Raw genomic sequence first — 17,179 nt, 5'->3', positions numbered from 1 at the left:
GGCTCCGCTGCTGGGGGGACACTGATGTAAAGGAGGGCTCCACTGTGCTGGGGGGACACTGATGTAAAGGAGGGCTCCGCTGCTGGGGGGATACTGATGTAAAGGAGGGCTCCACTGCTGGGGGACACTGATGTAAAGGAGGGCTCCACTGCTGGGGGACACTGATGTAAAGGAGGGCTCCACTGCTGGGGGACACTGATGTAAAGAAGGGCTCCGCTGCTGGGGGGACACTGATGTAAAGAAGGGCTCCGCTGCTGGGGGGACACTGATGTAAAGGAGGGCTCCACTGCTGGGGGACACTGATGTAAAGGAGGGCTCCACTGCTGGGGGACACTGATGTAAAGGAGGGCTCCACTGCTGGGGGACACTGATGTAAAGAAGGGCTCCGCTGCTGGGGGGACACTGATGTAAAGAAGGACTCCACTGCTGGGGGACACTGATGTAAAGAAGGGCTCCGCTGCTGGGGGGACACTGATGTAAAGGAGGGCTCCACTGTGCTGGGGGGACACTGATGTAAAGGAGGGCTCCGCTGCTGGGGGGATACTGATGTAAAGGAGGGCTCCACTGCTGGGGGACACTGATGTAAAGGAGGGCTCCACTGCTGGGGGACACTGATGTAAAGGAGGGCTCCACTGCTGGGGGACACTGATGTAAAGGAGGGCTCCACTGCTGGGGGACACTGATGTAAAGAAGGGCTCCGCTGCTGGGGACACAGATGTAAAGGAGCGCTCTGCTGCTGAGGGACTCTAATGTAAAAAAGGGCTCTGCTGCTGAGGGACACTGATGTAAAGGAGGGCTCCACTGTGCTGGGGGGACACTGATGTAAAGGAGGGCTCCACTGCTGGGGGACACTGATGTAAAGGAGCGCTCCACTGCTGGGGGACACTGATGTAAAGGAGCGCTCCACTGCTGGGGGACACTGATGTAAAGGAGGGCTCTGCTGCTGGGGGGACACTGATGTAAAGGAGGGCTCCGCTGGGGGGGGACACTGATGTAAAGGAGGGCTCCACTGCTGGGGGACACTGATGTAAAGGAGGGCTCCACTGCTGGGGGACACTGATGTAAAGGAGGGCTCCACTGCTGGGGGACACTGATGTAAAGAAGGGCTCCGCTGCTGGGGACACAGATGTAAAGGAGCGCTCTGCTGCTGAGGGACTCTAATGTAAAAAAGGGCTCTGCTGCTGAGGGACACTGATGTAAAGGAGGGCTCCACTGCTGGGGGACACTGATGTAAAGGAGGGCTCTGCTGCTGAGGGACACTGATGTAAAGGAGGGCTCCACTGCTGGGGGACACTGATGTAAAGGAGGGCTCTGCTGCTGAGGGACACTGATGTAAAGGAGGGCTCCACAGCTGGGGGACACTGATGTAAAGGAGCGCTCCACTGCTGGGGGACACTGATGTAAAGGAGCGCTCCACTGCTGGGGGACACTGATGTAAAGGAGCGCTCCACTGCTGGGGGACACTGATGTAAAGGAGCGCTCCACTGCTGGGGGACACTGATGTAAAGGAGCGCTCCACTGCTGGGGGACACTGATGTAAAGGAGGGCTCTGCTGCTGGGGGACACAGATGTAAGGAGGGGCTCCGCTGCTGGGGACATAGATGTAAAGAGTGGCTCCGCTGCTGGGGGACACTGATGTAAAGGAGGGCTCCGCTGCTGGGGGACACAGATGTAAGGAGGGGCTCCGCTGCTGGGGACATAGATGTAAAGAGGGGCTCCGCTGCTGGGGACACAGATGTAAGGAGGGCTCCTCTGATGGGGGACACAGAAACGTAAGGAGGGCTCTGCTGCTGGGGGACACTGATGTAAGGAGGGTCTCCTCTGCTGGGGGACACTGATGTAAGGAGGGTCTCCTCTGCTGGGGGACACTGATGTAAAGGAGGGCTCCGCTGCTGGGGGACACAGATGTAAGGAGGGGCTCTGCTGCTGGGGACACAGATGTAAGGAGGGGCTCCGCTGCTGGGGACATAGATGTAAAGAGGGGCTCCGCTGCTGGGGACACAGATGTAAGGAGGGCTCCTCTGATGGGGAACACAGAAACGTAAGGAGGGCTCTGCTGCTGGGGGACACTGATGTAAGGAGGGTCTCCTCTGCTGGGGGACACTGATGTAAGGAGGGTCTCCTCTGCTGGGGGACACTGATGTAAGGAGGGTCTCCTCTGCTGGGGGACACTGATGTAAGGAGGGGCTCCTCTGCTGGGGGACACTGATGTAAGGAGGGTCTCCTCTGCTGGGGGACACTGATGTAAGGAGGGTCTCTTCTGATGGGGACATAGATGTAAGGAAGGCCAGTGGCGTCACCTGGTGCAATAAAACATGGTGTCACCCCCCTCCGGTCTAGGCTGCCCAGCACCCTGCCGGCAGCGCACGGTCACAGGGCGCACCCCAAACCAGCCCCTGTAAATGATAGTATGGAGTGGTATATGGCAGGTTAAGGAGGTATAGGGTAAGTTAGGGTGGCACAGGTCAGGCTGGGGTGGTACAGGGCAGGTTAGAACTCTTGCATTGGCAGTGTGCAGAGGAAATTACACAGCATGCCTCATGCCTGCAGATGAAGACCCAGGCGGGTGGGCCGGGCTGCTGTGTCCTCGTCTCTCATCTCCTTCAGCTTCGGGATCAGCAATAGTAAAGGAGTCTGTGGAGGAGGCAGCCACACCCCCAGCCCCACCCACCAACTCCAGCTCCCATCCATCCAATATCATCTCATCCATATACTCTCCCAACCATCCCATCTCATCCATATTCTCTCCCAACCATCCAATATCATCAAATCTCATCTCATCCATATACTCTCCCAACCATCCAATATCATCAAATCTCATCTCATCCATATACTCTCCCATCCATCCAATATCATCAAATCTCATCTCATCCATATTCTCTCCCATCCATCCAATATCATCAAATCTCATCTCATCCATATACTCTCCCATCCATCCAATATCATCAAATCTCATCTCATCCATATTCTCTCCCATCCATCCAATATCATCAAATCTCATCTCATCCATATTCTCTCCCATCCATCCAATATCATCAAATCTCATCTCATCCATATACTCTCCCATCCATCCAATATCATCAAATCTCATCTCATCCATATACTCTCCCATCCATCCAATATCATCAAATCTCATCTCATCCATATTCTCACCCATCTCTCCCATATCATCCATATTAGAGGTCAACCGACATGTTTTTTTTTCCCTGGCCGATGCCGATATTTAGAAATCGGGGGGGGGGGGGGGGGGGGGGCGATATATGATGCTGTTTTTTGCAGCTGATATTTTAGGGCGATTTATTTATTTCCTTCGTCTCATAAACAGGTTATTTACATATCTAGAGCTTGGACATGTTTATCATAGGTTATGTTTATCATAATATGAGGTGATCCAAAGTTCATTGTATATTACCAGGATATGTAAATAACCTGTAACACAAAGCAAGAACAGACAAACGGACTTTATAATTTGGCAAGTTTTTATCTGGAATTCTGTTGTATTTCACTGAACATTAAAAGAGGATTGCTCAGCGTTGGATTAACTCTGTGTGGCAAGACTGGGCACAGATGATAGGGAATCTTATTCCTTTCATGCCTACGCCTATGTATGACATTTGGTGTTTACAAGTTAAAATCCATATTTTTGGCTAGAAAATTACTTAGAACCCCCAAATATTATATATATTTTTTTAGCAGAGAATCTAGAGAATAAAATGGCGATTTTTGCAATATTTTATGTCACACGGTATTTGTGCGGCGGTGTTTTAAACACAACTTTTTGGGAAAAATTAACTTTCATGAATTTTAAAAAAATGAAAAAATAAAATTAGCCCATTTTTTTTGCATAATGTGAAAGATGATGTTACGCCGAGTAAATAGATACCAAGCATTTCACGGTTTATAATTGCACGCACTCGTGGAATTGCGACAAACTACGGTACCTAAAAATCTCCATAGGCGACACTTTAAACTTTTTTTACGGTTACCAGGTTAGAGTTACAGAGTAGGTCTAGTGCTAGAATTATTGCTCTCGCTCTGACGATCGCGGCGATACCTCACATGTGCGATTTGAACACTGTTTTCATATGCGGGCACGACTTCCGTATGCGTTTTCTTTGCTGCGCAAGCTCGCGGGGAGGGGGGCGCTTTAAAAAATTTTTTTTTTTGTTTTCTTATTTATTTATTTATTTTTTTATAATATTAAATTGTGTTTTTTTTTTTTTTTTCCATTTTGATCACTTTTATATTCCATGGTTTCAATGCGGAGACTGAATCAAAGCCATTTACGGCTTAGTGTGAGTCTCCGCCTGGACACAGAACGCGGCGGATGGAGGATCGGGTCTCCCGGTCAGAGCGGCGAGAGGCGGCGGGAGGGGGGGGATGTCCCCTCCCGCTCCTCCGGCATAACAACCGAGCGGCTTTTAGCCGCATCGGTTGTTATGTTTGGATAGCCGATCGCCGGCTCTAAACAACAGTACCCGGATGATGCCTACGGCTGCAGGCATCATCCCGGTATAACCCCCGAAAGCCGAGGACGCATATATGCGTTGCGTCGGCGTGAAAGGGTTAAACTCTACATTGTGACATCAAAAAAAAAAAAAAAAAAAATTTGGGTTTACATCCACTTTAAGTCTGCTCTAAGCACATACTGTACTTACAGTGGTGATATGCTAGCTTGATGCTCTCTCTCCCCAATATATATACATACACACACATACTGTATACATATACACACACAGTGATACCTTGGTTTGTGAGTAACGCGGTATACGAGCATTTCGCAAGACGAGCTATATTTAAAAAATAAATAACAAAATCCTGACTTTATTTGCGAGCGCTGTCTCGCAAGACGAGCATAACTCATGCCACTGGGGTATGTGTTGCCGTATATGGGCAGAGGTCCTGGGGCGCTGGAGAATTCTGAGACACTCCCAGCTGGGTGGGGTGGGCGTAATGTGCGTTGGAGCACCCGAAAGTGTCAACAGTTCCCGAGTGTCTCCGAGCGTTACCATCACCCCCGCACCTTTGGCCAAATACAGTACTGCATACACCAGCAGTGGTTGTGGAACAAATCATCCAAGTTTCCATTATTCCTTATGGGGAAACTCGCTTTGGATTACAAGCATGCTTCCCGGGAACTAATTATGCTTGTAATCTAAGGCATTACTGTGTGTGTGCGCGCGTGTTCATACACACAGCGGGCAAAAAAAATATTGAACAAGTCACCATTTTTCTAGGCAAATATATTTCTAAAGGTGCTACAAACATGAAAACCACGTCGGTAACAACCCATGCTATCCACATTCAGGAGTTGAAAACCTTCTGTAACCAATACCATCAATATATTTTGCAACAATAAGGTTGAAAAGGTCTTGATTGCGCTCTTTGCTTTTACCCATCATGAGATGTTTCTTGTGTGACACCTTGGTAATGAGACACCTTTTCATAGGCCATCGGTTGACACTGAACCAGCCGATATTAATTTGCACCGACAAGGGGCAGGATTGCATTCTAATTGATTTCAGCTGGTGTCTTGTCTTTCCATACCCATTTGCACCTCCCATTCTTCATGTGTTCAATACTGTTCCCCTGTGTCATTCCATTTCATTACACATAACTTCATTTCTGAACTTTATTTGTTTTGGTTTCTTTGTATGTATGGATTGCATGGATGGTTACCGACTTGTGATGAAAATTTCATGTCAATAGCACCTTATAGAAAAATAGTTATGCGTTTAATACTTATTTTGCTAGATAGATATATAGGGGCAGATCCACAGAGATACGCTACGCCGCCGTATCTTACCTGGCTTTAAATCGAATCCTGGAAGAATTTGCACCGTAAGTTACGGTGGCGTAGTGTATCTCTGGCGGCGGAATTCAAATCGGCGAGTAGGGGGGCGTGATTCATTTAAATGAAGCGCGTCCCCGCGCCAAATGAACTGCGCATGTTCCGTTTCTAAATTTCCCACCGTGCATTGCGCGAAATGACGTCGCAAGGACGTCATTTTTTAAACTTAGACGTGACTTACGTCCATCCCGATTCATGGCCGACTTACGCAAAAAAAAAAATTAAAATTTCGACGCGGGAACGACGGCCATACTTAACATGGCAAATCTAACTATATGCGACGAAATAGCAGCTTTAACTATACGCCGGAAAAAGCCGACTACAGACAACGTAAAAAAAATGCGCCGGCCGCTCGTACGTTCGTGGATCGTCGGAAATAGCTAATTTGCATATCTGACGCGGAAAACGACGTGAACGCCACCCAGCGGACGCCGAAGAATTGCATCTTAGGTCCGAAGGCGTACGAAGACGTACACCTGTTGGATCTAACCCAGAAGTCGTCGTATCTTGTTTTGAGGATTCAAAACAACAATACGACGCAGGAAATTTGAAAGTACGCCGGCGTATCAGTAGATACACCGGCGTACTCGCTCTGTGGATCTACCCCAGAGACAGCCTGTAAATTATAAGTAGCCTATAATGGTGTGATTATATATAAAGCTTTATTATAGCTCAGTAAATATCAACAGAAGAAAAAACAAAACACAGCTACACATGGGGGGGGGGGGTTATTAACAAAAGGCAAATCCACTTTGCACTACAAGTGCAAAGTGCACTTGGAAGTGCAGTCGCTGTAGATCCGGGGGGGACATGCAAGGAAAATAAAAAAACAGCATTTTAGCTTGCACATGATTGGATGATAAGATCAGCAGAGCTTCCCCTCATTTCAGATTTACAGCGACTGCACTTCCAAGTGCAATTTCAAATGCACTTTGCACTTGTAGTGCAAAGTGGATTTGCCTTTCGTAAATAACCCCCATGGTGTCATTAGGTAAAAATGATGATTTTCAGCCATGGAAAGTGCTGTGCAGTCTTCTTTCAGCAAGGTCCAACTGAAAACAACCCTCAACTAAGAGAAGAGCCCATGACCCCAATAACTGTTGCACTGCTCAAAATCGAAACCACTTAACAGTGCATTTCTCCATATAGAACGATATTAATCATGTTGGTTTTGGTGTTAGAAACAGAGGGGTGATTACAGCTCTAAATTTAATGAGCATTTTTTTCCCCCGTTTAGGGATACTATACACATACACTTCGTTGCCAAACTGCGCTGACAACTACAGGAATCTGTGTTTCTATGAAGTATTAGAGGTCCATGCCCTTATCACACAGGTGTCCCCGTTTTGGCTCTCCTCACTCTAAGCTCGTTTTTGAGCTCCTGATCAGATTCACGTAATCTCCCAATGTCCAGCATGGGTTCTGTTAGGGGCTTTCCTTCTTTCTGCAACTGAGCCAGAAACATTGCCCTCAGGAGTGGCGGGTACCGCACATAGCGGATGGGTTCCGGCTCCGGAACTGGGATAAAGTTCTTGAAGGTCTCTTCTTCATGCCGTGGTATAAGACGCCAGTCATGGTACATGACTTTGCTGATCTCCTTCTCTTCAGACACCGTTTTACCTGGGTGAATAAAGAAGACGACCAACAATCAGATCACTCTACTTCATATAGGCTCCAATTATGCTATGAGGACTCCACTGCAAATAATTGACTATTAGCTGGATTCACGTAGGGCGGCGTATGTTTCAGCCGGCGTATCGTATTTACGCTACGCCGCCTTAGGTTAGAGAGGCAAGTGCTGTATTCACAAAGCACTTGCGTCCTAAGTTACGGCGGCGTAGCGTAAATGTGCGGGCCTAAGCGCGCCTAATTCAAATTGTGAAGAGGTGGGCGTGTTTTATGTTAATGAATCGTGACCCGACGTGATTGACGTTTTTAACAAACGGCGCATGCGCCGTCCATGGACATATCCCAGTGTGCATTGCTCCAAAGTACGCCGCAAGGTCTTATTGGTTTCGACGTGAACGTAAATTACGTCCAGCCCCATTCACGGACGACTTACTCAAACGACGTAAAATTTTCAAAATTCGATGCGTGAACAACATCCATACTTAACATTGGCTAGGCCAGCTTTTTGTTGGACTAACTTTACGCCTGAAAACGCCTTACGTAAACGGCGTATCTTTACTGCGACGGGCAAGCGTACGTTCGTGAATAGGCGTATCTCGCTGATTTACGCATTCTAGGCGTAAATCAGCGTTCACGCCCCTAGCGGCTGGCGGAACTAGACAGCTAAGATACGACGGCGCAGGCCGTCGTATCTTAGCTACATTTAAGTGTATCTCAATTTGAGAATACGCTTAAATATACGACGGCGCAGATTCGGAGTTACGACGGCGTATCTACTGATACGCCGGCTTAACTCTTTCTGAATCTAGCTATTTGTGTTTTTAGTAGGGGTGCAGCGCATCAAAAAACTCATGGTTCGGATCGTTCCTTGGTTCGGATCATGGTTCGGATCGTTCCTCGGATCGGATCATTTTTCGGATCACCACCATATATAGTCCCCACTGTAATATCCACATCTCCCCCCCCCCCCCAAATGCAATGTCCACATCTCCCCCCCCCAAATGCAATGTCCACATCTCCCCCCCCCAAATGCAATGTCCACATCTCCCCCCCCCCAAAATGCAATGTCCACATCTCCCCCCCCCAAAATGCAATGTCCACATCTCCTCCCCCCCCCCCAAATGCAATGTCCACATCTCCTCCCCCCCCCCCAAATGCAATGTCCACATCTCCTCCCCCCCCCCCCCAAATGCAATGTCCACATCTCCTCCCCCCCCCCCCCAAATGCAATGTCCACATCTCCTCCCCCCCCCCCCAAATGCAATGTCCACATCTCCTCCCCCCCCCCAAATGCAATGTCCACATCTCCTCCCCCCCCCCAAATGCAATGTCCACATCTCCTCCCCCCCCCCCAAATGCAATGTCCACATCTCCTCCCCCCCCCCAAATGCAATGTCCACATCTCCTCCCCCCCCCCCCAAATGCAATGTCCACATCTCCCCCCCCCCCAAATGCAATGTCCACATCTCCCCCCCCCCCAAATGCAATGTCCACATCTCCCCCCCCCCATGCAATGTCCACATCTCCCCCCCCCCCCATGCAATGTCCACATCTCCCCCCCCCCCCAAATGCAATGTCCACATCTCCCCCCCAAATGCAATGTCCACATCTCCCCCCCCCCCAAATGCAATGTCCACATCTCCCCCCCCCAAATGCAATGTCCACATCTCCCCCCCCCCAAATGCAATGTCCACACCTCCCCCCCCCCAAATGCAATGTCCACATCTCCCCCCCCCCCCCCAAATGCAATGTCCACATCTCCCCCCCCCCCAAATGCAATGTCCACATCTCCCCCCCCCCCCAAATGCAATGTCCACATCTCCCCCCCCCCCCAAATGCAATGTCCACATCTCCCCCCCCCCCCCAAATGCAATGTCCACCTCCCCCCCCCCCCCCAAATGCAATGTCCACATCTCCCCCCCCCCCCAAATGCAATGTCCACATCTCCCCCCCCCCCAAATGCAATGTCCACATCTCCCCCCCCCCCAAATGCAATGTCCACATCTCCCCCCCCCCAAATGCAATGTCCACATCTCCCCCCCCCCCAAATGCAATGTCCACATCCCCCCCCCCCCCAAATGCAATGTCCACATTTCCCCCCCCCCAAATGCAATGTCCACATCTCCCCCCCCCCCCAAATGCAATGTCCACATCTCCCCCCCCCAAATCAAATGCAATGTCCACATCTCCCCCCCCCCCCCCCCCCAAATGCAATGTCCACATCTCCCCAGGCAGCGCCGCTCTGGGAAGCTCACCTATGCCACTTTTTGTAACATTTTATTTATTTTAATTTCTTCTGATATACCCTCTATTTCTTTGTAAATGGGCACAATTACAATATCTGCAGGGGATCAAATTGCCTCTGTACATCCCAAAAGTCTTCAAGGAGGGTTGGTTCTCAGCTCAGCCCGTGCTACGCTAAGGGCAGATTCCAAGGTTCCAGGAAGTAAATGCTACATGAATCATTTGCCCTTACTCAAGATGAATGCTGCCAGAAATGCCAGCAGGTGTTTTTCAAAATGATTTCTCAACAAAATAAAAGCATGGAGACATGAATGGACGGAGGAGTTTGCTTTGAATATAATAAATAAATTATATAGTATTTTTGGTTTGTGGTGCTCAGATGCAGTGCAGGTCCACTTTAAATCCCTTAGTTCATCAAAGTATAACTTGATATTTAGATAAAAAAACATAGTGCAGGGTTTGACAAATTTGCTTGGAATCTAGGAGCCAGCTAAAAAAGTTAGGAGCCAGAAAACGCGCCCGTCCCGACGAGCTTGCGTGCAGAAGCGAACACATACGTGAGCAGCTCCTGCATATGTAAACGGTGTTCAAACCACACATGTGAGGTATCGCCGCGATTGGTAGAGCGAGAGCAATAATTCTAGCCCTAGACCTTCTCTGTAACTCAAAACATGCAACCTGTAGATTTTTTTTTTTTTTAAACGTCGCCTATGAAGATTTTAAAGGGTAAAAGTTTGTCGGCCATTCCACGAGTGGACGCAATTTTGAAGCGTGACATGTTGGGTATGAATTTACTCGGCGTAACATTATCTTTCATAATATTAAAAAAATATGGAGATCTTGTGTTCCTGCTAAGCAGAGACACAGATCTCCGTTTTCCCCTAGTCAAAGCACATCCCCCACAGTTAGAAAGCACCCCCTAGGGCAGTGATGGCAAACCTTGAAACCCCCAGATGTTTTGGAACTCCATTTCCCATTATGCTCTCTGGAATGTAGTTGAGTATCATGGGAAATGTAGTTCCAAAATATCTGGGGTGCCAAGGTTCGCCCTAGGGACACATTTAACTCTCTGATTGCCCCTGTTAACCCCTTCCGTGCCAGTGTCATTTGTATAGTGACAGTGCATTTTTTATAGCACTGATTAATGTATTGGTGTCACTGGTCCCCAAAAAGTGTCACTTAGCAGATTTGTCTGCCGCAATCCCACTTAAAATATATAGAAGAATTCCATAAATATATCCCATAGTTTGTAGATGCTATAACTTTTGCGCAAACCAATCAATATACGCTTATTGGGATTTTTTGTTTTACCAAAAATATGTAGAATACATATTGGCCTAAATTGATGAATACATTTGATTTTTTTACATTTTTATTGGGTATGTTTTAAAGCATAAAAGTTAAAAATATAGGGCCAGATTCACGTAGGAGAGCGCATCTTTGTGCGGGCGTAACGTATCCTATTTACGTTACGCCTCCGCAACTTTGACAGGCAAGTGCAGTATTCACAAAGCAAAGTTGTGGCGGCGTAGCGTAAATAGGCCGGCGTAAGCCCGCCTAATTCAAATGTGGAAGATGTGGGAGTGTGTTATGTAAATTTATTGTGACCCCACGTAAATGACGCTTTTTACGAACGGCGCATGCGCCGTCCGTGAAAGTATCCCAGTGCGCATGCTCCAAATTAGCCAATGCTTTCAACGTGAACGTAAATGACGCCCAGCCCTTTTCGCAAACGACGTAAAACGTGAAAAAAATCAACGCTGTTCCGACGTCCATACCTAACATTGGTACGCCTCATAGAGCAGGAGTAACTTTACGCCAGAAAAAGCATTACGTAAACGCCGTATCTCTACTGCGACGGCCGGGCGTACGTTTGTGAATAGGCGTATCTAGCCGATTTACATATTTCTAGGCGTAAATCAGCGTACACGCCCCTAGCGGCCAGCGTAAATATGCAGTTAAGATACGACGGTGTAGGAGACTTACACTGGTCGTATCTTATACAAATTCTGGCGTATCTGATTCTTTGAATCAGGCGCCAAGATACGACGCCTCAGACTCAGAGATACGACGGCGTATCTGGAGATACGCCGTCGTATCTCCTACATGAATCCGAGCCATAGTGTGTGTTTTTTTTTTTAATTGTTGGTCTTTTTTTGTTCATAGCGCAAAAAATAGAAACCACAGGTGATCATATAACACCAAAAGAAAGCTCTATTTTATTTTGGTACAGCGTCGCACGACTGCGCAAATGTCAGTTAAAGCAACGCAGTGCCATATCGCAAAAAAATGGCCTAGTCATGAAGGGAGTACAACCTCCTGGGGCTGAAGTGGTTAAATTGTCTATAGTATTTTTTTTATCTGTCACCGTTTTTTCTTTTCTTTTTTTGTAATGGTGTTTCATTTAGAAGGACCTACCTCGATATGTTAAATAACCCCAAGCTTGTCCATGGTCCATGTTCTGCAAGACAAAAACAAAAAAAAAAAAAAGGTACAATTATATGTAAATTAAAGCAGAACTTTAAAAAAATAAAATAAAAAATTCCAATTTGGATACAGCATGGGAGGGTTATAACCCGTCAGCTTGTTATTTTTGCCATTTGTGTCCCATTGTGGAGATTTCCCTTCACTTCCATTCCCATAGCCAAACAGGAAGGGAGCGGAAATCACTGAAAATTAAGGAGAATCTCGAGGCCCCTATTGGAATATTTCCCCTCTATTACAACCAAAAATGTGGGATTTTCTTTTACATTCACTTTCAATGATAACTTAAAACAGGACCAATAGAGAGGGTGAATCTCCCTAATGGGGTCAAAGACTGCAATAAAAACTGACAGGTATTCAAAATCATCTTCACACTATCAGAAAAAAAATTTAGTTATACTTTAACCACTTAAGGACCGGACCAATATGCTGCTAAATGACCCAAGGGGTTTTTACAATTCGGCACTGCGTCGCTTTAACAGACAATTGCGCGCTCGTGCGACGTGGCTCCCAAACAAAATTGACGAGCTTTTTTTTGGTGGTATTTGATCACCTCTGCGGTTTTTATTTTTTGCGCTATAAACAAAAATAGAGCGACAATTTTGAAAAAAAAAAAAAATTGTGACTGCGACATTATGGCGGACACTTCGGACAATTTTGACACATTTTTGGGACCATTGTCATTTTCACAGCAAAAAATGCATTTAAATTGCATTGTTTATTGTGAAAATGACAGTTGCAGTTTGGGAGTTAACCACAGGGGGCGCTGTAGGAGTTAGGGCTCACCTAGTGCGTGTTTACAACTGTAGTGGGGTGTGGCTGTAGGTCTGACGTCATCGATCGAGCTCCGTGACCGCGGGACTTGCGGACCCGATCGCCGCTGGAGTCCCACGATCGGTCCCCGGAGCTGAAGAACGGGGAGAGCTGTGTGTAAACACTGCTTCCCCGTTCTTCACTGTGGCGCCGTCATTGATCATGTGTTCCCTTTTATAGGGAAACACAATCAATGACGTCACACCTACAGCCACACCCCCCTACAGTTAGAAACACAAATGAGGTCACACTTAACACTTAAGCGGTCCCAAAAATGTGTCAAAATTGTCCGAAGTGTCCGCCATAATGTCGCAGTCACAAAAAAAAATGCTGATCGCCGCCATTAGTAGTTAAAACATTTTTTTTATAAAAAAATGCAATAAAACGATCCCCTATTTTGTAAACGCTATAAATTTTGCGCGAACCAATCGATAAACGCTTATTGTGATTTTTTTTTACCAAAAATACGTAGAAGAATACGTATCGCCCTAAACTGAGGAAAACATTTTTTTTTTTATATACCGTATTTATCGGCGTATACCGTGCTTTTTTTTGCCCTGAAAATAAGGGCAAAATCGTGGGTGCGCGGTATACGCTGATACCCGCGCCAAGTTTTGAATACTGCTCCGACATATACCGAGCGCAGTACACTCGGGTATAGTAGGCCAGTCTCGGCTCCTTCCGCGCTCACGTCCTGGACGTACAGGACGTCAGCGCGGGTAGCCGAGCATTGCCGACAATACACAAGTGTACTGCGCTCTGTATATGTCGGCGCAGTATTCAAACTCGGCACGGGAAACGAGCGAGGAGGACGCGAGGACGCCGCACCAGCTGAAGAGGACACCGGACCTGCCGCAGAAGGACACCCGAAGCCGCAGAAGGACGCCGGACCCGACGAGGCCGCCGATGGACACCGCGCAAGACACCAAAACTGCAAGTACAAAAAAAACTTTTTTTCCACAGGATTGGGGGCCACTTTAGGGGTGCGCGGTATACCGCAATAAATACGGTATGTTTTTGGGGGATATTTATTACAGCAAAAAGGAAAAAATAGTTTTTTTTTTCAAAATTGTCGCTCTATTTTTGTTTATAGCGCAAAAAATAAAAACCGCAGAGGTGATCAAATACCACCAAAAAAAATCTCTATTTGTGGGGGAAAAAAAGGACGCCAATTTTGTTTGGGAGCCACGTCGCACGACCGCGCAATTGTCAGTTAAAGCGACGCAGTGCCGAATCGCAAAAACTGGCCGGGTCCTTTACCTGCATTTTGGTCCGGGTCTTAAGTGGTTAAAGCGGTGTTTCACCCTAAAAACAAATTTCTAGCATGCCATCAAGCATACTAGCGTGATCTACAGTACACCTTTCTTTTATTTTTAGGCTCTGTACTCACTGTTTACTGTCGTAATGAAGTTTCAGACTCCCCGCGGGGAATGGGCGTTCCTATGCACAGGGAAGTTGATCGACTGCCGGCTATGGCGTGTCACGCTCCCCGAAGATAGCCGAAATAGGACTTGCCTCTTCACGGCGCTATACGGCGCCTGCGCACAGACATCGGAGCTGACTGCGCAGGCGCCGTGAAGAGGCAAGTCCTATTTCGGCTATCTTCGGTGAACCCCCGCTTTAAAGATAATGCACAAGGCCGGTGTGTCCTCTCTCCGTTTTGTATATAGTGTGTTTGGACTACCGCTGTCTGAGGAGGGCGGGCGGCAAGGTGAGTGGTAAACACTGGAGGTGGGATGGATTGAACCAGGAGATTTTGAAGAAGGTCAGTCCTCTAGTATTTGAGCATCACACCTGAGTGCAGGAGATTTCATTTTGGTTTACAGACTGAAGCAGCTCCCTGATGAGGCAATGCAGTGCATGCATTGTAGAATATCCCAAGGACTCCTGGGGTGCACCGGGAGCACCTTGCAGGTCCCCATAACATTCCTGCAGCATCATATTATACAGGATCCCATGTTGGCCTCTAGCCAGAATAAAGGACCTCAATATGAAGAAGTAACAGGCAGACAAGCAAGTGGGCTTTCCTGTCTACACCACACTTATGTGCCGTATACTTTAGTGTCTAAGCCCAACATGTGGCTGTCGCTTCAATATACAGGTCTGTCGGAGTCACCTACTACTCTGCCATATTTGCAGGATGAACATCGTGATCTTCTCGACTCCTCCTCACCTCGGCTGTGTAATCCACTTTGACCTTAGTAATAGTCCAGTAGCAAGGCTCATCAAAGTCCTCCAGCCAAGACTTCTTGGTCACCATCCTTCCGATCCCAAACGATCTCAGACCAGGGAGTAGAGAGAACAGCCGCTTCTCATTCTTGATGTCCTCCCAAGCAAGGACGGGCATCCGCTTACCTGTAAAAGGCCGGGTCAAATTCTAGAGAAAAGGAGACAATAGATGGAGAAGTCCTTAGAACACACTTGTGGTGGGAGGAAGCAACCTTCCTTACATAGAGAGGTCATATAGTGCCATAGATGTATAGAGATTAGAGCTTCCCTAGTCTGGCCCCCGGGGGGTGTTTCAGTACCATCACACAGCCCTATATAGGAGAGGACAGAGGGGGAGACAGGACCATCACACAGCCCTATATAGGAGAGGACAGAGGGGTGACAGGATCATCACACAGCCCTATATAGGAGAGGACAGAGGGGTGACAGGATCATCACACAGCCCTATATAGGAGAGGACAGAGGGGTGACAGGACCATCACACAGCCCTGTATAGGAGAGGACAGAGGGGTGACAGGACCATCACACAGCGATATATAGGAGAGGACACAGAGGTGACAGGACCATCACACAGCCCTGGAGAGGAGGGGGGGGGGGGTGACAGGATCATCATACAGCCCTGGAGAGGAGGGGGGGTGACAGGATCATCACACAGCCCTGTATAGGAGAGGACAGAGGGGTGACAGGACCATCACACAGCCCTATATAGGAGAGGACAGAGGGGTGACAGGACCATCACACAGCCCTATATGGGAAGACAGAGGGGTGACAGGACCATCACACAGCGATATATAGGAGAGGACACAGAGGTGACAGGACATCACACAGCCCTGGAGAGGAGGGGGGGGGGGACAGGATCATCATACAGCCCTGGAGAGGAGGGGGGGGTGACAGGATCATCATACAGCCCTGTATAGGAGAGGAGGAGGGGGGGTGACAGGACCATCACACAGCCCTGTATAGGAGAGGAGGGGGGGGGACAGGACCATCACACAGCCCTGTATAGGAGAGGGGGGGTGACAGGATCATCACACAGCCCTGTATAGGAGAGGAGGAGGGGGGGGGTGACAGGACCATCACACAGCCCTGTATAGGAGAGGGGGAGGGGGTGACAGGATCATCACACAGCCCTGTATAGGAGAGGAGGAGGGGGGGTGACAGGACCATCACACAGCCCTGTATAGGAGGGGAGGGGGGTGACAGGATCATCACACAGCCCTGTATAGGAGGGGAGGGGGTGACAGGACCATCACACAGCCCTGTATAGGAGGGGAGGGGGGTGACAGGATCATCACACAGCCCTGTATAGGAGAGGGGGGGGGGGGGGGTGACAGGACCATCACACAGCCCTGTATAGGAGAGGAGGAGGGGGGGTGACAGGACCATAACACAGCCCTGTATAGGAGAGGAGGGGGGTGACAGGATCATCACACAGCCCTGTATAGGAGGGGAGGGGGGTGACAGGACCATCACACAGCCCTGTATAGGAGGGGAGGGGGGTGACAGGATCATCACACAGCCCTGTATAGGAGGGGAGGAGGGGGGGGGGGTGACAGGACCATCACACAGCCCTGTATAGGAGAGGACAGAGGGGGTGACGGTCACCTCATAGTCCATAGCATATCTCTGGGACTCTGTCGGCCGATTCTTCAGCGCCCGGTACTCCCGGATTTTTCGGGCCATCTCGGCAATATTTCTCACTCTCTTTTCCCGCCCCATGATCCCGATCAATGCCCCGCACACCGACAATCCACACACGTGAGGGTGACCCCGGTATACTCAGGAATGTCGCGCTTTGCTGACGTCGGAGACCTGTCAACATTGTCACGTGGTCCGATCTTAAAGCAACATTACAGCTGCCAGATCTTCCAATCGCCCGCTTATAGTTTATTAAGACAAGCAACACCGAGTCTACACCTTTTACCACGA

General features: G+C 48.5%; 1 protein-coding gene across 1 annotated transcript; it reads right to left on the bottom strand.

The window, feature by feature from the left end:
- Positions 1-6,991: 6,991 nt before the first annotated feature.
- MRPS34 (mitochondrial ribosomal protein S34) lies at positions 6,992-17,082 on the bottom strand. Its single transcript, XM_040356636.1, has 4 exons — positions 16,856-17,082; positions 15,195-15,398; positions 12,143-12,185; positions 6,992-7,471 (listed from the first exon to the last, which is right to left on the bottom strand). The coding sequence occupies exons 1-4, from the start codon at positions 16,967-16,969 to the stop codon at positions 7,179-7,181; spliced, it is 654 nt and encodes a 217-aa protein (XP_040212570.1). The 5' UTR covers positions 16,970-17,082; the 3' UTR covers positions 6,992-7,178.
- Positions 17,083-17,179: the final 97 nt, after the last annotated feature.

This window comes from Rana temporaria, chromosome 6, assembly GCF_905171775.1.
Source record: "Rana temporaria chromosome 6, aRanTem1.1, whole genome shotgun sequence".
NCBI lineage: Eukaryota > Metazoa > Chordata > Amphibia > Anura > Ranidae > Rana > Rana temporaria.
This window is presented reverse-complemented; position numbering and strand designations above follow the sequence as displayed.

Excerpts from the sequence above, each read along its gene's own strand:
- MRPS34 (XM_040356636.1), bottom strand. The coding sequence starts at position 16,969 with ATGGGGCGGGAAAAGAGAGTGAGAAATATTGCCGAGATGGCCCGAAAA. Across the intron at positions 12,186-15,194 it reads AAGTGGATTACACAGCCGAG|AACATGGACCATGGACAAGC; the intron begins GTGAGGAGGAGT and ends TTTGTCTTGCAG. Across the intron at positions 7,472-12,142 it reads GGGTTATTTAACATATCGAG|GTAAAACGGTGTCTGAAGAG; the intron begins GTAGGTCCTTCT and ends TTATTCACCCAG.